This window comes from Netta rufina (genome assembly GCF_964035555.1).
Source record: "Netta rufina genome assembly, chromosome: 2".
In the NCBI taxonomy this organism is placed as follows: Eukaryota; Metazoa; Chordata; class Aves; order Anseriformes; family Anatidae; genus Netta; species Netta rufina.
This window is the reverse complement of record NC_140124.1, coordinates 140,931,836-140,953,734: the sequence shown is the minus strand read 5'-3', so window position 1 is coordinate 140,953,734 and position 21,899 is coordinate 140,931,836. Positions and strand designations below refer to the sequence as shown.

The 21,899-nt window shown below is 43.2% G+C and overlaps 1 protein-coding gene across 2 annotated transcripts in view; it reads left to right on the top strand.

The window, feature by feature from the left end:
- The first annotated feature begins 1,847 nt into the window (after positions 1–1,847).
- SYBU (syntabulin) overlaps positions 1,848–21,899 on the top strand; it is a 39,785-nt gene continuing 19,733 nt past the window's right edge. The window contains exons 1-3 of one of the 2 annotated variants that reach the window (XM_084281343.1): positions 1,848–1,951; positions 2,213–2,420; positions 14,979–15,176. In XM_084281343.1, coding sequence (XP_084137469.1) covers positions 1,925–1,951; positions 2,213–2,420; positions 14,979–15,176 — 433 coding nt within the window. In that variant the 5' untranslated portion in view covers positions 1,848–1,924. Of the gene's footprint in view, positions 1,952–2,212; positions 2,499–14,978; positions 15,177–21,899 lie in introns of those variants that run through there. The other variant, XM_084281344.1, reaches the window with a different exon arrangement.

Sequence of the window (21,899 nt, the reverse complement as noted above, 5' to 3'; positions counted from 1 at the left end):
TGTGGCTCGCAGAAGGCTGCATGCTCAGGTGCCCTGTTTTCTACTGCATGAAACGGCAAATTTGGGGGATTAAAATACGTGATTTCCAATTTTCCATGGAAACGGTCTTGGAGTATTAGGGGAAGGTCCAGAATACATCCTCTCTTTTGAGCCTCAGGGAGGTGTATTCCAGTGTTTAGAAGGTATTTTGTAAGCACACAGCCTTTTTAACACGGGAATTTTAAGCATTTTTGCAAATATAACTATCTCACTCCTTTGAATTACAGATGTCTTGACAGTGCCAAGGGAAGGTGGTATCATTTTTTTGGCAGAGCATAGCTTGGAGCTCTACATAAGTAATGGATCTAATCCTAGCACCGGGTTAATAAATTAGTAATTATAACTCGTTGTGTGTGTAACAATCAGTGTGACAGTGCTCACCAGTGTCCTCTTTCCTTTTGAGGGCTAGATGAATATGCATCACCTTTCCTATTATTGATGGCACATGCTCTGCACTGCACAAAAAGGACACATTTGCTCTTCATTATTTTTGAGACAGCATTTAATATGTACGCTCTAATAGCAACCAGAAGTTCCCTACAGGAATTGGGGCCCTTCATACAAAGCACACATGCAAAGGAAGTCTTTGCCCCAAAACACTCCTGATGAAAGTATTTTTGGCAGGTTCGCTAAATGCTTTAGGGAGATGTGTATATGGAACCTCGGGCGAACTCCACATTGAAAACTTCACCCTCCTTTTTTGTGGCCATGAGGTCCTAAACATGAGCTGACTGTGTTTGAACATGAGCCAGCAGTGTGCCCAGGTGGCCAAGAAGGCCAACAGCATCCTGGATTGTTTCAGGGCTAGTGTAGGCAGCAGGACCAGGGAGCTGATCGTCCCCCTGTACTCGGCTCTGGTGAGGCCGCACCTCGAGTACTGTGTTCAGTTTTGGGCCCCTCCCTACAAGAAGGACATTGAGGTCCTGAAGCGTGCCCAGAGAAGGGCCACGAAGCTGGTGAAGGGCCTGGAACACAACTCCTATGAGGAGTGGCTGAGGGTACTGGGGTTGTTTAGTCTGGTGAAGGGGAGGCTCAGGGGAGACCTTATTGCTCTCTACAACTACCTGAAAGGAAGGTGTGGGGAGCTGGGGGTCGGCCTCTTCTCGCAGATAACTAGCGATAGGACTAGAGGGAATGGCCTCAAGTTGTGCTAGGGGAGGTTCAGGTAGGAAATGAGGAGACATTTCTTCTCAGAAAGAGCAGTCAGGCACTGGGATGGGTTGCCCAGGGAGGTGGTGGAGTCACCGTCCCTGGGGGTGCTCAAATAGAGGTTGGACCTGGTGCTCAGGGACATGGTTTAGTGGGTGACTGGTGGTAGGGTGATGGTTGGACCAGATGATCTTGGAGGTCTTTTCCAACCGTAATGATTGTGTGATTCCTTTCGGGCTATGCAGATGACACACACCCCTTGCATCCATTCCCAGCACTTTTTGGGGAGCAGATGCATGGAGTTCACACCTGCACACCGAGGGGCAGCAAGCTCAACCGCTGCCCTGCTGCCAGGCACGGAGGCAACACCCTCACACAGCAGCCACCTGCCCCGCCGCCTCAGCGCCTCCCCACGGCCCGCGGCCACCCAGCGCAGCCGCCCCGAGGGGCAGTCCCCGGCCCCAGCCCCACACCTGCCGCGGGTGCTCGGGGGGCTCGGCGGCGGCCTCGGGGGTCTTCCCCGAGCCCGGACCCGCCGTCCTCAGCCCCCCTGTGCGGCGGTGGCGGCGGCGGCACCACGTGTCGGGGCGGGGAGCGGCGGGGCCGGGCCGGGCTCCGCCACCCGCAGCGCAGCAGCGGCCGCGGGAGGAGCGGAGGCGGCGGCGGCGGCGGCTGAGCGCGTCCCTCTCGCCCATGCCAGGTGCCCGTCCCCGGCTGCGCGGTGACTGAAGGCGCCATGGGGCCCCTGCGGGAGAGCGGCAAGGTGAGAGCCGGGCGGGACGGGGCTGGGGCACGGGGAGGGGAAGGGGCTGAAGGAGAAGGTGGAGGGCGGGTGGAGGGGGGGGGTAACGGGGCTGAGGGGCAGGGGGCGCCGCGGTCCTTGCCGGGGGGGAGCCGGGCTGCCCCCGCCGGGCTGCTCCCGCCGGGCTCCCCCCACCCCCGGGGGCGGAGGCCGCTGGCTGCCCGCCTCCGCGGGCGGCGGAGGGCCCTGACGGCCGGGGGGGGCTCTTCCTTGCCGAGAAAGGAGCAGAAGGCGCAGCCCGAGAAGGAGGCGTCCCGCAGTCGCATCCCCCGCCTCGTCCTCCGGCCGCAGTACCAGCAGCAGCACCAGCACCAGAAGGTGTCCCCCGCCTCCGAGTCGCCCTTCTCGGAGGAGGAGAGCCGGGAGTTCAACCCGCCCAGCTCCTCCGGAGGCTCCGCCAGGACCGTCAGCAGCAACAGCTTCTGCTCAGGTACCGGGGCTCCCGCTGCTGGTAGGGGGGAGCCGCCGCCCCCCCATTCCCTGCAGAAACCCGGTGGCTGTGCCTCGAGTACGCGAAGTGCCCGCAGAGGCACCAGGTGTAGCCCACCCGGGGTCTGAGGGCTCTGTTGTCCACTGCCAGTGGGTCTGCTGCCGCAGGGTGGTTGCCTAAAGAGGAAGATTTGCCTTAAAACCTGCAGCGGCTGGCTGAGGAATCCTGAAAAGACCATAAACCGGAGAGCCTCCGCCTGTGAGATGGGGCTGCTGCTGGTAAAGGTATCAGGCGTGGGTCAGATGCCGTAACTCGGCGTGTTTTGGGACGCCGAGCTCCCAGCGTGGACACGGTGTGTCAGCGAGGTTTCCATCTGGAAGTTAACTTGGAGGATTGGGATCATTCAGGCTGCTCCTGGCCAGCGTGCAGCCAGCCGTGAGCTGGGCACGGTGCCCCCTCTGAGCAGGGGGCAGTGGCCGGGTGATGTATCAGGAGGAAGCTAGGGCTCCCTGGCTGTACACCACAAAAGTGTCATTTGCTGTCCCAAATGAGTGTCATTTGCTCTTCAAAATCCCTGTATGGCAGGGACTGTTTGATGTTCCACATTTGTCGTGTGTGGAGTTGAGCACAATTGAAGTTCCTCATCCAGCAGGGAGTGACTCAGATGCTTACTAGCCGTGAGTAATCTTTCAGCTCAGTGAAACGCTTCGCCCTGTGTGAGGTTATGCACGTGGATAATGGCTTGGAGGGTCAGATCATGAAGTCCTCGGGTACTGGATGCATGTGGTAGGTCCAGAGATCTTTTGGTGACTGAAAATTAGTTTTTAATTGTTGGTAGTTTGGAAAGTATAACATTCTCCATCTAGCTAAAACTCCCAAATTATAACAGACACTTTTTAATGCTTAATTTCAGAGCAAGTTTCTGAATTTTCCCTTTCTTAATGAATAAAGTGTTGAAGTTACCAGAGGTTTTCCTGAGGATGATCAGAAATACTCCCATTTATCATTATCTTCACATTTACTTCTTATAACAAAAAGCAGTACCTCTAACACTGCGTACAGTGAATTTTCCTAGATGTGAAACACAATATCTGTGTCTGATTCCAATAATTCCTTCTCAGCTTGGATAGATTTTGCAATTCAGGCTCAGCAGAGTGGTCTGTTTGGTTATTGTTTACTGAACAATGCAGATTGTTAAACAAACAGCTACTTGGGTCAGGAGACCGCTAAAGAATTTTTCCCACGCCTTGTGGATCCCTCCACCTTACCTGTGTGAGTTTGCTTGTTCCCTCCTAAGAAATTAAGATGTGAAATTATTAGAAGCTTTCTAGAAATATATTATTTTTATGATCTCTTCCAAGTGGCTGATCTTTTTCCTGTGCGTTAACGAGGCTTTCATCTTGGTTGCTGACATTTTGATGTTCTTTTTTTTTTTTCTGATATCCTTTGGGTTTGCATCATGTTCAAATCCACTCAAGGTAGTGCTGCCAAAGCAATATCCTTGCTTTCCCACAAGGCTATGTAGGCTCAATTTCTTGAGTCCCCACAGCAGCTCTGTATTTACCTTGGGTGTACCAGATCTCATGGATTGGCAGTGTTCGTGGAGGTGTTCGAATGCTATGCCATTCTCTTAGCCTTCCTCTTAAGTACAGCTGGTCACATTTTTATCTCTCTGTAATTCATCTTTCCTTTTTCAGTGGATACTTCATTGGTTTAGTTTGGTATTATTTTTTTTCCTATGCTAAGAGCTTTGTGCTCTCAAGCTACCTGCAGCACCCAGTTACATGCCACTCAGTTTGACTGCTGCGATTCTTTAAAACTTACTGAGCTGAGGATCAGTCATGATCAGATCACTGTCTTCCATCACAGGACATGTTTTTGTTGTTAATGCATTTGGTGGCTTTTTTTTTTTTTTTTTTTTTTACCGTGATGCAGGTATAATAAGTCACTTACTTAATTTCCTCATTCTCTGATGTCTCTTTGCTGTCCTTCACTTATGATCCTTCCTTATAATCATACAGCTAATTTAGATTGAAATTCCCCGGCAGCAGCAGCAGATGGCTGCTGGTTCCTGTTCCTGGGGAGGGGATGGAGAAGAGCTGTGTGGAGAGGTGAGTGGAGAGGCTGCAGCCTCCAGCCAGCATCTTCATCTTACTCAAAAGTGACATGAAGCAAGTGCTGCAATGAAATTGTCAGGTAATGTTTCTGGAGCAGGAAGGGTGAGCAGATGAATAATGTGTCAAATGTTAGCATGTGTATGTGAAGCTCAGGAGCATTTGGATAAATGCCTTTTTTATAAATTCTGTAGTGAGCATTGAATGCCAGAAGTTTCATGATAAGCAGCAGGTAGTGTATAACTCCTTACCTCTTTCCTCTTCTCTTGAGAAGTTGCTATCTACCTTTCTTCCCTTATTATTGACACTAAATGGTTATGATAAGCTGACTTCTTTTTTCCCCAGTAGAACTGATTTTTCATCCTCAGTCCGCATGAATATGTATTTCCTGCTTGATTCCCTAGAGCTTCTGGCATTGTCCATTTTCCTGGTGTGCTTACATTGGTCCCAGTCTATAAAAGAAGGCTTGGAGTTCTTTCTAAATGAGAGCAGTCTTGTAGTTACCAATAATGATGTTTTAGGTAGGCAAAGGACAGGAAAATAAAAGGGTTGAGAACTTTTGGGAATTGTCATGATTTTGCGAGTACAGCGGAAACAGCAAAAAGTACCACTCAGCAATAGGCAAAAGATACTTCATTTTTTTTCTGCTTAATATCTTATGAACAATTTGTTAGTTCTGGCTGAGATAAGTTTTAAATTTGCATGATCAGCTCCCTCTTTGTCTTATATGACCAGATCAGAGACTTGGTTGTTTGTGTTGGTCAGGTTTTTACAACTGACTTTGTGTCAGTTTTGCTTTGTAAGACTGAATGAACCATGGTAAGACCATTAATCCATTTTGCCTCTGATATTCCCAATGAAATATATTTTCAGTATTCCTTGTTTATACCAAATGGCGCTGGATGCTCTCTGAACATTTTGTGTGCAAACTGAGTCCCTGCATCGTTACTCACTGAGTGCAATCCATCTTTAAAATCTTAGCGCATCTGGGGTCCTGTTTGTCATCTGATACTGGAGCGTTTCTCTTCCTTCAACCTCTGCCCTCCTCTGGCTTGGCCGTCAGCCACAGAGCGCGCATGTTAAGTGATGAGAAAACATGCTCCCAGCAGCTTCATCTGGCTCAACTGCTACTGAGTATTTCCCCATGTCATGCATGTTTTCCTCATAACTTCTGGCTTTGGAGCTGCTGTGCACCCTTACCTTGTCAGTCGGAGGAGAGTGTGTTTTTAAACATCACAAACACACAATTCACTCAGAGGTCCCTGGCCTAGCAGCTGCTCTGAGACGGAATGAGGCTCCCTTTGGTACTTGCCGTTGCACTGTTTGCCTTACAAGAAATAGGATACTGAGGGTGGGGTGTTATCCTTGATTTTTGTGTACACATCCTTTTGATACCAAGCGAACCGCCTGTTGGTTGGACTGAAGGCAGCCTGGAAGTGCTAAGCTCAATGATAGCCTGCTTAGCTTTCAGTTCTAAAAGAAAGTTAGTTTGGGCTTTTCTTTTTTTCTAGTTTCTGCCTCTGAATAGCTTAGATTTTGAATTTCTTATTCAAAAGAGTTCTTAGAGGCGACCTTTTTAACGATGCTCAGCCTCCCCTTCAGCCTGTTCCCAGAAGCCAGCTGGCTGAGTTTCTGCAGATAATGCGGCAGTACTTCGTTAACTCAGATACAGCTTTGCAAGAAGCACTTGCATATTTAATAATCAGTCCAGAAAAGACTTCATGAGCCAGAGGAGCTGTGCTCTTCCAGTAGCAAACCCTTCCTCCTTTCTTAGGCTTACCTGCAGATCATCTCAGTAGTTAGACTATGTAGTGCTGCAGGCCATTGAAAAAATAGGGTTACTGTGTATGAGTGATTATGATTCACTCCACCAGAGCTTTCAAAAATTGGAATTTGGAGTTTAAGGTTCCTTTTTTTTTCCCCTTTTTTTCTTTTCCTTTCAAATTTCAAGATCCGGGTTCAGTGTTTATTTCATTTTTTTTTCTGGTATAAAGATCTTAAAAAATATATATATATTGCTCAAGTTTGTAGTGTGATAGGCATGTTCAGGTGATGTGCCAGCATTGTGTACCCTGCTTAGCGGCTCATACACATGTCCACTTGAACTTGGAGTTTATTTGCCAGTGGGCCCAACTGTTGAGGGATGCTGAGACTGAGTTCACGGTGCATATGTCAGAAAAAGCATGTAGCTTAAGCCAACAGGCTTATTAAAATCAGTGTGGATGCACTACCCATGTTGCTAGCCACATGGCAGGGGAGCTGGGCATTTGTACAAGTGCACTGAACCTGTGTTGCTGGACAAACACCTGTGTACCTCCTGTGACTCTACTAAATCACTCCTTTGCTAGAGCACTGGAGTAGGGTGTACCATAAACCAGCCCTGGAGGCTGCAATACACCTGGAGGTGTATTTAAATATAGATTTCTGAATAGAAAGATAGAGGAAAATACATTTGCAGTATTTTAACAAGTCAATAGATTAAGGCATATACAGCACTGGGATAAATTACTAAAATAGTTACCGTACTATTGATATATATACATATATGTGTGTATATATAAATAATTACCCCTGTTATTTATGTATATCTGAATGGATATATGTATTTATGTATTACTATGGAAACAGTGAACTGTCCCATTCTTTTTGTTTCTTGTTACATGAAGAAATATTCTGTTTAAATAATTCCTTATTGGCTTGTTTATTTGTTTTGTGTTCTTTTTACTTGGTGTTCCTGAATTGAAGAGAACACTTAGAAGTGCTCAAATGTCTGATACTGAAAGCTGGCTCCTCTTTTCTGCAGTCCTTTGTGCTACACTTTTGCACAGTGCTTTTGCCATTTTTTCAAACTTCTGAAGCAGAGCTGTTCTCCAGGGATTTTGATTGCAGCACTCTGTAAGGCAGTGTAGCAATCACTGTGATATTAATTTTCCAAAAACCATCAAAACAAAATCCACTTTTAAAAATGCACACATGGCCTCTGCATAAGGGCAGTGCTGGTGACATGCCTCCTTTTCTCACTGCTGTTTCCCTGGAGATTTTCCCGCTGGGCCAACGTACGTGCAATAATTTATTATTGCTTCGTATTGTTAGCCACCATTTCTGTTTCTGTGCAGCAGAAATGGGTTCCAAACATGGAAGTGGGAAAAGTGTCTAGGTACTAAAAGCAAAGCCTGCCTGTTCCTCCATTTTTGGCTTTTCCTTTCGCCCCTTTCAACTTCCCTGTTTATTCCCTCTTACTAAGGAACTATCCTTTTGTGTCTGTGCCACACAACAACATCTGGAAGCCAAAATATTTGACCTTTTGAATGTTTGTTGTCACCTTTTTATGTATCTGTCAGCACTGTGAGCCATTAAATCCAGACCGAGAGCCTCCCGAAGTCAGCAGAAGCGTCCCCATTGTCCCTGGGACATTTTGGATTGTGTCCTGAGAACACTTTGTGCTGCACCCTTTCTGGTACCATTTGTCACAGTGTGCTGTGTACTATGATGACTATATTGACTTAATTCTAAGCTATATAGTATGTTTTCTTCACCACCAGTACATAATCTAATCTTTTTCCTTTAACATAGTTTTCACACAATTTTGTATTGAGTTGAGTGGTGCCATGCATATTGAAGAACACCACAACTTGAAGCAGAAATGAAACTTATATCAAATCACACATCTTTGATTTCTTCTTTATTAAAGGAGTCTTGATACTTCAAAAGAAATTCTACTTAATGCATTCTAACCGTGCATTTATAGGGTTAGTATATGTCCTTGAAATCTTGCAGCAGTGTTCTGACATGTCAGTGGGTCCTGGAGTGATGCTAGATGCCAGTCTGAGTTTGGTATCAGTTAAAAAAATAAATAAAAAATATGTAAAGTATACATACAATAACAATATATGTGGCTTCCAGGCACCACCAGAAGGTAAACAGTGCAACTGTATGAGGTGATGTTGAAGCTGCAAGGGGCACATTCATGAGCTGCCAGCCACGGAGGAGACAGAGCTATGTGAGAAGGAAGGAGTTTAACATTTCATGCTGTCTGAGGAACAGTTACAAATTTCTGTGTGGTCTGTTTAATACTTTTCTTTCCAAAATCAGTCCCTTCAAAACTGGATAGAATGTTTGTTGTTTCTTCCTTTGCTGCATAGTGGAAATAAACACACACACAAACCCATCTGTACATGTTGCACATGATGTTCATGTGAAATGGGCAATGTTACTTACATTTGATGCAGTCAAGGCTCCCAGCAGTGGTTCCAACTATTGGCCTCACAAAAGGTTATTGAGGTCTACGAAACTGCTTAAAAAAACTACCAGACTGCCAAGACTCTTTTTCTCTCTTTTTCAGGTTCTTTGCTTTCCTCATCTTTAAAATTTTTCTTAAAAATTTCCAGTCCTTTATCATGTTAAACACCTTGTCCAAATGTTTTCTGTGATGTGATACCAAAGCCCCAGGCGCTGTGCTATTGCTGACCACAGTGTTCTAGTAACAGTGCTATTTTTATTGATATTTTTACTAGTAGGCATCGATGCTTTTGTTCTCTAATACCGATGCCATTAGCTGTGCTATAAATGTAATGACAAAGTCCTCTTTTCAGGTGGTTTCCCAGAACTCACGTCAGTCCTGCTTATTAGAGAAATGTTCAAATATAATGAAGATTAGCAAAGGCATCGTTTGCTGCCATAGTCAATTAAAATTTGCTGCATGAGTATAACAGCTATTGTCAGTCAAATGTCAAGACCTGATATCTTTAGGGACATGTTTATGGAAAATACTACATGGTAAAAGATGCCCAAGCTTTAGGAGCTCTAGGTCCATCTTCTTTCACCTTGGTCTCCCATCTCCTGCAGAATGTGAGCCTGTTAGCGTTTGTGCCACGCGGTGAGCAAGAAGAGGGAGCCTCTTGCTGAATGCAGTGGGCAGTTTGTGTGCCTCTGGGTGTGGTGGATGCAAGCACAAAGTGACTGGCAAAGAGCAGACGTCATGGTTGTCTGTATGCTGGTGATAGGAACATAAGCAACAGCGAAGAGGAGTTGGAGGTGTTTGGTCTTGATTTTACCTACTTCACTGCTGGGTTAGGTTTTGCAACTAGAACATTAAAACAGCTTGAAAGATGGACTGGGAAAAAAAAAAAAAAGGTTCCCAGCTGTGGAATATACACAAAATGTCAAGGAGAAGTATGATCCTGAGCATGTAGTTTGTCCAGGATCATTTAGCCCAACCTCTTCTCCAAGGCAGGGCTGTTGCCAGCACTACATCACACCAGCCACAGCGTTAAGTATCAGAACCTTGAAAACTTCCAAGGACGGAGTTGGCACAACCTCGCCAGGTTGCCTGAGGGGGTGCTGGAGCTGTTAGCCTGCCTTCACACACGGGTGAAGTGCAGCACAGTTCATTCAAGTTTGTCTGCAGAGCCAGAGAGATTAGATGTGGAATTAATTTGCTTAGCAGGATTTCGTGTAAGTAGGCCTTGTCAGATAAACCTCCTCTCTTTTTTTGAACAGGCCTATAGCTTTGGTTGCTCTTCTCTTCTGCTTTAGTATGCTTGATTTCTGGTAAGACATCTGCCTTAGAAGCACATGATATTAAAATTAATGTTATTAAATATAGATTTAATCCAGTAAATCTTAAAAATGTAAAATGAATTTAGGATTGATCAGAAGGACCAAAACTAACATTTGTAGGGTTCTACGACCAGGGAAGTTATTCAATACTTTCTTCAAGTCTGTGATATTGTAAAAATCTGCCCTGGTTTGCAGGTGACAAATTGTTAGCAGCAGATGACTAAACCTCAGTGATATATTCTTTAGTGTCTACCAGCAACTTTCATCACTGTATAAAATACTCCTGTGTTACAAGACCCATGAGAAGACCAAAACAACCCTTAGGGGGTTAAAAATTTCAGGGCAGGCCGTCAGAATGGGAGGTTATCCTGAACAATTCTGAAATAGCCTCGGTGGCTCATTGGCACTGACCAGCTCACAGCACAGCGTGTTCGCAGAGCCACGGCTCCAAGGACCTACAGAGCCCCGGATGGGCAGAAAGGAAACTGTCAGGTGAAAGGCAGGGTACAGGTTGTGCCTCAGTGCACTGGTAAAAGTTCATTAGAGTCCTGTGTTTAATTCTGAAATGCACAGTGCTTGGTGGAAATGCGGAATGGGGAGAGTGTGAACATCGATCGAGGGAACCTAAAGAGAAGATGCACACATGAACAGGAACAAAGAGGTCCGGTAGGGGTCAGACAGCATAAACTTGTAAAAGCACACAACTAGATCTGACAGCTAGGAGTGAAGTGAGGGGTTCCACAGAAAAAGTGAATTAATTAGCTGGAAGGATTAAATAAGGAGGTTGTGTATTGTCGCCACATATTTCTTGAACACCTTAGGAAAAGGCATTATTTTTCTAAAGGTTCTAAAGCACATTGCAATGGAAATCGTATATCCTCTGTGCCTAACAGATCAGAGAAAAATATAATGCATGGTGCTAAAGTCTGTGAGAACAATTTTTTTGTCAATTGTTAGAGTATTATTGCCAGTAACACTCTTGTTTATACTCTGACTTTAATATTTGAAAGTTAGTCAGTGCATGCAAATGTCAGAGCACGCTGAGTAACTTCCCCCATGTTTGTGTGAGGAGGCACTATCCCATGTTTGGCTTCAAAACTTGGCGAGTGCATCTGATCTGGGAGAGGGGTTAGACACTGCTTCAGTGATGAAATCCAGCTGATGGTCAAAGGGAAAAGCTACTTCCAGAACGCTCTTGGGAGGCCGCTGTGAAAAAAAAAAAAAGACACCATGAGTATCGCTAGGAAAGCAGTGCAAGTCATGTGTTATTTATGCGTTTTCCTTCTGTCTATCAAGTAAATAACACAGGCAGGATTACTGGTATTGACTTTCACAGCAGATTTCGCCAGCTTTCTCTCTGCTGACCCCAGTACTCATGCCTGAGAAAGGAAATCAAATGTATGTATGATCCTGAGAGCTGAACCTGAAATCCTTTCTGGGGCAATACAAGTTATCAGACTGGATTTTTTGCTGATGTTGCTGAAAACTGTGTTCCCACCCTGCCTTCAGTAGAGGGTAAGCTCCACTGTGTGCTCGTCCGCTCCTGTTTCCCCATACCCAGATTTGGAAACAGGTTCCTGATCTCGGCCTGTTGCTTGGCAGGTTGGGGTTTTCACCTCCTCCCCTCTGAGCTGTCAACAGGGTTTTCGGAGGAGCCTAGAGGTATGGGGAAAGTCTTGGTTCCCCAGGACCTCCACTGCATCCTTCCTCTTGGGGAAGAAGGGGTGTGCGCTGTGGCAGTGGGCAGGGCAGGCTGCGTGGGACAGAGGGTGGCTGAATATAAATAAATAGCTCCTTAAGGCTTCACTAGCAGGAAGAAACAAAGGTAAGTGCAGGCGGTTTGCCCTGCACTGAGCAGCTGGGTGGCACCCCAAGGACTTTTCCTTGTAGCAGAATGACGAGGTGCAGGCTGGTGGGGAGGTGTAGCACAGCCTCTGCAACCCGGCCTTTGGTGGTGAGCTCCCGTGTTTCACAGGCAGCTTTTCCTTCCCGTGATAGTAAATGTTTTGATTCTTTAAAAAGCACTGCAAAAAGCTGACACAGAAAAATGTTTGTCAGCAGCATGGAAAAAAAAAATGGAAATATTATAATTTTGTTCATGTTTCTGGCTAATTCTGTGTTTGTATTTCTGTAGAAGGAGTAGAAGTTACACATTACATTAAAAATACCAAACTGTCAGGGAAAACAGAGTACAATAAAATCATTAATTTCCTTCAGTTGGAGTGGGAACGCTCACCTGGTTATCAGTGTGGCTAAAGGTCGCCAGCAGTACGAGTAGAGAAGACCTATTGTTCTTCATGCCATTTGTTCCTTTAATAAGTGCCCTGCTGCAACAAAAACTGTAGTCCGTAAGCATAAAATGAGGAGATGGCATCTGGCATTGTCTGCTCAATGCAACCAGTGTGATAGCAGCAGCAGTGGTAGGGAGGCTTGCAATTAAAATATTTATTTTTGTACGCTTTCTTTAGCCACCCTATTGTCTTATCTCAGAGATGGTTTTACATATTTGTCTTCTAATGCTGCAATTCTTAATGCTGCAGCTTAGGTTTTCATTGTTTTGAGGTTTTATCAGTTCTGAGGTTCTTCAGGTGAGATCTTTATATCTCCGGGTGTCATATGTACATGAGGTCTCCCATATAAAACACATCCATAAGGCCTGCAGAATCTGCTCAGTAATTGCAGTGAATTTTTTTTGGTGGCTGATGTAACTAGTTTCTTTCTCAGTCTTTTGTTTTTTAAACACAATCTTAGGAAAATAATGCTACAAAGAGAAGCATCTAAGTGCTTCTTAAGGCTGTAAGGAAAAATAAACTCTGTGAACATGCACTTTATCATAAATATGTTTGATTATAAATATTTGTATGCTGCTGAAGAGAAGACACTTTGGGCGTAGCTAAAGGAACTGCTTAAATACAATTCAAAAGCTCACGGCCCTGCTGATTCACTCCCCTGCAGATAGCAGTCGTATGGCCTGCAGAAGAGACTCTGAACCCTTGTGAAAAGGAAAGGGGCACGGACCTGGGAGGAAACTGCTTTCTGTCTTCTGTGTGTTGAGTTATATCGTGGTGTTGATATGAATGGAAAGGATGAGAAGTAAGCATGGGCCGTGCATTGGACAGCACTGCTTCAGTCAGTGTCAGCGTGGGCTGAAATGGGTGGGCAGGAAACCTTCCTTGAGTCTTCTCTTTGCCATTATTTCTCTAGGGCCTGGTTCTGAACCACAGATGCCAGTAGCAAGATGCCAAAAGGAGCTGCTTGCAGGCTTAACTGAGCTGGAGGAATGAAGTACAATTAAGCAGGATGAGGTGTTCGCACCGTTACTCACCTTTGTGCCTGGGGAGCTCATTCTCAGAATGGGCTTGGCTCCTCCTGTGGCTGGCATCTTTTGTGGCAGGTTGCATGGGTGTGGGCAGCAACACCTCCAAGTGCTGGCTGTTCTTCTGTGCTACTTCGTATTACAGGCACTGGACAGGCAGCACTTCTGGGTAACCTGCTTGGCTCTGGGGGCACAACGTGGAGAGAAGGGGGGCAGAACTTTTCAGCAGGTGAAGGTAGAGAGGTCAGACACCATGGAAACGCTTTCACATGGAAGGATGCACATGTTTTACTGTACTGAGGGAGCAATAGTTAATGGTAGGAAAAGCTTCTCTTTGCTAGGAAGGGGGCTGAAGGGGGTTAAACTTTTTTTTTTACCTGATAAACTTACAGTCATGGGCTGACTAAGCAGGCTACCCATGCAAAGCTCGTTGCAAGATCAGGCTTGACCTAAATTAGGAACAGGATGGAAGTGGTAGGTGCAATATGGTCATGCAAATCGCAGGTACTTCTTTGAGTTTCTTGTTAGACAAAGGTAATGCACTGGGAACTGCGTGCAATTGCATTAGTAAGATGGCAGCTTTCATTTTGTCCTGGGAAAGAACAAACAATTACATTGCTCCAGGAGAGTGAATATTCATGGCTTCCCAGTGTCAGGGTAGCGTGTTTGTTTTTGTTGTCTGTCTCTAAAACCACCGTGACTTTTACAAGAGAGGTGATTATTCAAGAGGGATTTAGGTGAAGGCCAGGGGGTGGGGGTTGATGTGTTGGTTTCATCTCGACTCTGGCATTTTACTTTGCATTTCATTGTTAAGAGCTGCAGTGTTTGTATTTCTGGAGATCAGAAAAGCTGCTCTGTTCCAAACAGTGATTGCTGGTGTTCCCAGCATGGGTGTTCCCTCAGAAGAATTCTGCTTTAAACAAAAGCAGTCTGTGTGTAATGCACCCTTTTCAAAAAGAGATAGCAACACACATCCACTCATTAAGAATGAAGGAGCACGGTCATCACGCTCACTTTAAAAGAAATAAAAAAAAAAAATAAAAAAAAAAAGAAACATTTATTAATTCCAGTTAAATGAAAACCTTGACTTTGTACATACAGACAGATAGTTGTAGTTGTGTGGACCTATAGTTCTATCAGTAGATCTTTCTCTTGTTCAGATAGGAACATACCTCGAAGGAACATTTGTAGCCCGTGCTTGCTTGTCATCCAGTGTGCATGTAGTGGTACAAACCTTTCTCATGTCTTATGGACATTTCTTAATGTTCATGTCCCAGTATTCCATATCATCACCGAGTAAAAACAATTTATTATAGATACTAATTCTTATTGTGCAGCCCCTGATTTTATCAGGCTTGGTGAAACAAGCACCATTTCAGACCACCACAAGGTATCCAAACCTTTTAAACAAATGGGAGAAAATAATAGCTTCTCAGCAGGTTTCAGTGCCAAGGTTAGATAAAACAAGACTGTAAATAGCTGTAGCTTTTTTTTTTTTTTTTTTTTTTTTTCATTTTGCCAACTTCCTGTACTTGTTAGAAATTTTGTTGTTTCTCCTTTTCTCTTTAGATGACACTGGCTGTCCTAGTAGCCAGTCAGTATCTCCAGTTAAGACTCCTTCTGATGCTGGACACAGTCCAATCAGTTTTTGCACTGGTAGTGATGGAGACTTCTCCAGGAAGAAATTCAATGCAGGGACAATGAGTGAAGGAAACACACAGCTGGCTCGATGTAAGAAGGAAACAAAGACAAACCTTGTAAAGCCTGGTGAGTATAGCATAGTTCCTTTCACTTCTCTAATTACACTCTCTAATTGAATAGTACATCTACAGGTGTCCAGATGCTTTGTATTGTGCTGCCTGTGATCCAACTATTGCTGATAGTAAATAAAAAAGATAATTGGGTTCTTTCTTATGGAACCACCTGCAAGATTTGAAAATACTGTGGGTATTAGCTTCTTCATGGAAATAAAAATAATTGATGTCTTCACTTTCTTTTATGAGGGTGGATGATGATGTCCAATAAACAACTGAAATGGATTTTATCCTGTTCCATGGTAATTGTACTCATATTTCACTGGCCAAAGATAAATTACTCTTTCTGTTGAAACAAAGAATTTTAGTCTTCTAATGTTGGTAGATTGATGGCTAGACCTTGCCTGAAGTTCATGCCATGAGGCTGTGATAACTCTCGGGATACAACATGTCAAATTGAGGCAGGGTAATGGGCAGTTTATATGTGGGGTTATGCAGATGCAGCTCTGTAGTGTATTGTCTGAGTCAAGAGCGTGTCTCCCATTGCCTCAAGCTAATGGGCTACCTTAGACCACCAATTACATCAGCACCTGCTTGTCACACATCCAAGACTAAATATCCTGGTGTGTCACAGACGGCTGTAACTTTAACGAGTGGATATAAAATATTTTTGTGATTCATGTACAAGCAGCTCTGGATTACAAATGGCCAAGATATTTGCACTGTTACTTAATTAATCATGGAGACAGAGAGGGTGTTTTGACCCTGTGAAGAACCAGCTGCAGAACTGACATGGTTTATGAGCTCAGGTACCTCATGGCTGTATTGTTTCCAGAGTTATTTTACCTCTGGAAGCAATTTAGACACTTTCAGGAGGAGTCATTCACATTTTCTAGCACCATTTTTCTGCAATTAGAAACAGTAGAGAATCTGTTGCAAAAACTCTTCGCTGGCTTAATCATTGAAAGGGGTGATTAAATCTGATTTATCACTATCCTTGCAAAGTTCTTCAAATCATTTCGTAGCACCCATATTACTTGTGTGTTCTCGGTCTCTCATGATGGTAGATTATATTTCTTCAAGGTTTCTTTTCCACTAAAATAAAGGAACCTAATGCAGGTAGAATGTGGTGAATATTATATATGTCAGTCAAATCTGCAGCCATGGCTGTCACATCCATTTTATATGTGAATACAGATGCAGCTTGAGAAAATGCGGATAAAGAATTCTGAAACTTTATTCTACTGAGGAGTCCTATACACATGGAAAAGAGTTATCCACTTGTTTCAGTAAATTACTTAATTATTTTCAATTATTACACTTAAACTGTAATAGTGAGTTAATAGCCTTTCCGTTAATAGTCAGAAGTCAGCTTTGTTTTGCTTGATGGTACTATTTGAAATCTCTGAACTGACTTAGTTTAGATATTTTGAAAAATATTCTTTTTAGACCGTTCCTGTTTCAAATACTAGGCTTATCATAGATTCATCTAGGTTGGAAAAGATGTTGAAGATCACCAAGTCCAACCATCAAACTGACCTAGTGAGTCCCATCACTAAAGCATGTCCCTTAGTGTCATGTGTCTCTTAAATACCTCCAGCAATGGGGACTCCACCACTTCTCTGGGCAGCCCATTCCAGTGCTTGACCGCCCTCAACAGGAAGAAATTCTTCCTAATGTCCGATCTAAACCTTCTCTGGCACAATGTGGGACCATTTCCTTGTATCTTGTCACTCATTACCTAAGGAAAGAGACTGACGCTGTCCTAGCTGCAACCTCCCTTGAGGTAGTTACAGAGAGCAATGAGGTCTGCCCTCAGCCTCCTCTTCAGACTGAACATCCCCAGTTCCCTCCGCCTCTCCTCCTAAGTCTTGTTTTCTAGTCCCTTCACCAGCTTTGGTTGTTCTTTTCTGCACATGTAGTCATGCTTGCCTCTCTTACCACCATCATCACTAAGTTGTTGTTGTTTCTAACTTCCTGAACGGACTTAGATAATTTTTTTGAAAAAGAGTCGAAGAATCAGTAAGGTTGTACAAATGTCTAAAAGACTGAAAGGGTGAAACAAAAGCAATCTGTGTAGAATTTTAATGTGCCTATGGTTAAAAAAATAGCAAAGGAGTCAAAAGCAACTTGCTTGGTTAGTTTACTGCTTGTGGATCTGTCTTTAGTGCTCCTTTGGGCACAGACGGGTATACTGATGTCCTCATCCATTCATTTGAAGCTCATAACTTGTCATCTTTGTAGCTTCCTCTTAATTTGGCTGTTCTTGTAGGTAAACTATTCAGTAGGCATCAGTACCTTTGCACTGATCGATCTTGAAGTTTGGTAACAGATCTCTGGAATTCAGGCCTGTCATTCTTGGGGTCCATCAAAACCCTCTGAGCAGGAAGTGGGTCCCATCACTATCTCTTGGTTTCAAGTGGATCCAGTGCATTCCTGGTAACCGTTCTGTGCATGAATTTCATGTGCATGAGCCCACATGCAAAGAGAAGGCATTGTCTTGTAACAAAACACACAGGGAGTAATGGGAGCAGTACAAGGGAAGTAGTAAGCTGTGGGAGGAGAATAACAGCAATATACCCATGACATGCACAACCTGGTTCTATATACAGCTAGATCCCTCAAAGTACAGTGCAAAAAGTCATGCGTAATATCTTTCTCTCTACCTTGAGTCCTTACTGATTTATGAAGATAATCTCTATGTAGTATTTATCTGAAATGCCTTGTGATAATGAGTACATAGCAGGAGCCAGACATAAGATACAAAAATCCGGTCTACTAATATCTTAAGGACGATGTCCTCTGCTGCATTTCCATAAGCAAGTACATCAATCAGTGTGCACCTTCAAAATGCCTTGCCATTTTGCCGAAAATTTATCTGTTTCCAGGATTGTCTTCTTGGAACATGCTGAGTCTCAGAAGTAACACTCACACAAATATTTAGATAATTCAGGAAATGTCAGAGTGGGATAGCACTGAGAATGAACCCTTGGGACTTTTTTTTGGCTGTTCCCAAGCTTCAGTGCTTTTCTTTTACGCTAGCAGTATCACTTCATCTCTCTTTTCTACACTTCAGAATATGAAATACAACATAGCTTTCTTTTCTCTAACAGCCTCAGACATTGTTATATGGATCTAAGTCATACTCGGCTCTTGAAGTATTAACAAAGTAGGTTTGGATAGCATTCATAATTTATGTTGTTCACATAGTGAACCGTATTTAATCCTGGAATGCATTATCACTGCATCTTGCTAAACCTCTGAAAGATTTATAATCATAAAAATGTTGTTCATTTGGGATAGTTGGTAATGTTTTTAATGTGCATTAAAACTGAATCATAGCAGTGTTATAGGTGAATTTGGCTTAAAATCTGTGACTGCTTTCCCAGGAAAGGATGGAGAGGAGAGGTAGGAACACGTAAGTGGATACATAACATTCACTCCAGGAGGAAGTTACGGACCTTTTAATTTCAAGATTTTAGAAGTTTTTCCCAGTTTTGGATGTGATTCATTTTTGCAATACTAAATACTAAGAAAATGCATTGCAGAAAGTGAACCAACAAAAGGGCACGGTAAGATTAATTAACACTAGACCTAGTTTGATGTCGTAATGCTGCGCTAAAACCTGCAGCTTCTGTAATAGAATAAACAGCAGCATAAACATTTCTACATGTCCACATTCTTGTTCTACTTACCCTGTGAAGATCCATCCTGAATTCCTGTACCTCACGTTCATATCTTTTTAGGAATAGTGGGAAGTATTTTGTTTTCTTTGACAGTGTTTCTCATCTCATCTCTTGACTTCTATATGATTGGTTAGTGCAAGGATTCAAAATCTAGACCTGCAAGCTGAAAGGGCATCATAAGCTTCCAAGGACATGTGGATAAAGAAAGGAATCATGAGCAAGAGTTGTGTCAATAGCTTTTCCAAGCCTTCTATGTTTAAAGTAACACAAAGCCGTGCTTACTTGCATTTCAGTGTCCATGAGCATCATAATTCGAGAATGGCATTGGATCAGCTGACTGTGTTCAGTGTTTCTGGTGAAAGTTCTGATCTTCTCTTGCTTGCTTTTGGTGCCATGGGCAGCCTTGATCCAGTCTATTCAATGAGCTAAGATGGTTGTTGGAGCTGCCTCTGATATCCCGTTGAAGTGCTGACGGTTCACATGAAATTTTTAGGTTTTAAGATAAAATATTAAGACTTTCCCACACCCATGCCTTTTGTACATTTAGGAGCCTGCACAGATTTATGCACAGCTGCACGAAAGGGGTCCTGGGTGAACAGCAGTTAGGGTCAGCTTCTGAATCTCGTAAAGGCTGGCTGTTTGTCATTCACAGCTCGGTTCAGTAATAACCACTCCAAATAGCAGCAGACTATAGAAAAAGCTTTTCTCTTTCACTGCTGATAAAATATTTGGCCATCTATTACTGGCTTTGGCTAAAACAGCAGTATTTTGGACTATGCTGCAGTTGAACTGCAATGGATTGTATTTCAAGAAAGGTCGTCATTTCGAATTCAGGCATTAAAACTTCATTCTGTTCAAATCAACGGGAGAATCTCAGAGGCTTCTACCACTTAGAGCACCTACCTTTGTTGGACTATAGGCAATGAGCACACATTAAAAAAGGTAGAATTCCATCTGAGCACAAGGAAACAGTATTTTTACTGTGACACTGATCAGACAGGTTGCCCAGAGACGTTGTGGAGTGTCCATCCATAGAGATATTCAAAACTCGGCTGGACACAGTCCTGGGCAGCCAGTTCCAGCTAAACTTGTGTGATCTGGGGGTCGGATTTCAAGAGTTGGATCTCAAGAGGTCTCTTCCAACCCCAGCGATTCTGTGTTGTGCAGACTTTTTTATCCCTTTAAATAGTGCATCACCCAGAACATTAGCTAAGTCATTGCAAGGCACAATTTGTGCTTTTCCTACCCTTCCACATCTGTGTATTACCATTCTGTTTATAATGAGTTCACAGAAATGAAAGAATACATAAAAGCAGTTTTAACAATCAAAATTCAATTACAATATCATTTAACTTTGAGCAATAGTAAGTAACATCATACTCAGCATATGTTATCATTATGATCTTTCCTGCTTCTTCACAGTAAATTTGTCAAGTCACAAGTAAATGAGACTTGAGACAGGATGTCCTGGTCTGAACAGATTAATCTCAGAAGGTTTTAGGACTATTAGGATTTTCAGAAGGGACAGATGGAGTAGGCTATATTGGCCTTAAATTGGTTGTAAGTACTGAGTAGGTTTGCAGATGCTTTTTTAATCAGCATTAGAACTGATCAGAGTTAACAAATAGGAGACAAGGGGTATGACCCATGGCATTTGGGAACATTACAGTTAGAGTTAAATAACCCAAACAGATGAGACAGGAAATGCAAGTTGTGCTGTTAAAGCATCATGCCCTTCCTGCTGATCTTTTTGTGTTGTCTGATGTGTGAGCATTAGATTCCCAGGATACTAAATGTCCAGCAACTTACTCTTGGGGTTCATCCTGTCCAAGAACAGCAAGCTAATCCAATAATGTAAAATTAACAGGTAAGTTTATCCATATTGCTGCTCTACTTCCATGTGTATTTGTATGCTAAAAGCAGTCACTTTGGTAGTTTTAAAAGCAAAACATAAAAGGTCTGATTAAGCTTAATGTTACTGAAATCTGGCTGTATGGTTTTCCAAATCTTTTGTCAGCTCTCTCCCTCACTTCAGTAATAAGGTGGAAATAATAATGTCTGACTCCAACATGTTATATGTGCTTTACATTGAAAACAGATTAGTTGGTGTATGAGTTCTGCAAGAATTTTTTCTTAGAGGCATTTCTGGAAATCAGCTTCATTCTGAAGCACTTTACATTTCTGATTGCAGAATATAATGATAGGACTTCTCCGTGTTTTATCTTAGGAAGACTGATGAAATACTAGAAATACATGTTTTGCTGATGCATTTGTCCAACAACATTTTATTTTGTGTATGTGTGGCTATTGCACATTCTCTGTATCAAATTTGTGCAAGCAGTGGGAAAAATAATAGACCGGTTGTGCCCATTGTTCAGGAACAAAGGTACAGAATACGAAAACAAAGTTACAGAATGGGCTAACTCGAATAGATCCTATGTCATGCAGAGAGATTCATTGTTCTTTGTAACTGAGATCTACTTTCACCTCTCATGTAGAAATACTTTCTAAAATGCTGCTGGTCAACTGTACATTCTAAGACAAAGTCACCCTGTTAGGTTGTTTCAAAAATAAAATGACAAAAAAAACTGTATGTGGAGGTAGCAATTTGCCTTGACTGATTCCTCAAAATAAGTTGCTGTACTTCATTGTAAAAGCAGGATCACACAAAGGTGGGAGTGATGAGAAGACTGATGGCCTCACTATAATGTATATCTCTTTCTGTTGTGATTTATTTACCAGTATTTTATAACCACATTTCAGTACTGCACTTTTTCTAAAGGGGGAAATAAGTACAAACAAGAGGATGTCAAAGAACATTTAATTCAGTCACAAACACTGGATATGATCAGTGATTTGTGGCTGAATTTGTGACTGCATACACTGTGCTACCATCCCGCAGTCAGTCAGAACTTTACTTGTGCAGTGAAGATGAGCAGAACCATTCTTCCATGCCTGGGAATATTCAAATAGTTCAATATGTGGCTGGTGTCAAGTGCATAAAATACTGAATCAGGAAATCATCTACACCTGATTCAATGTAATTTAAA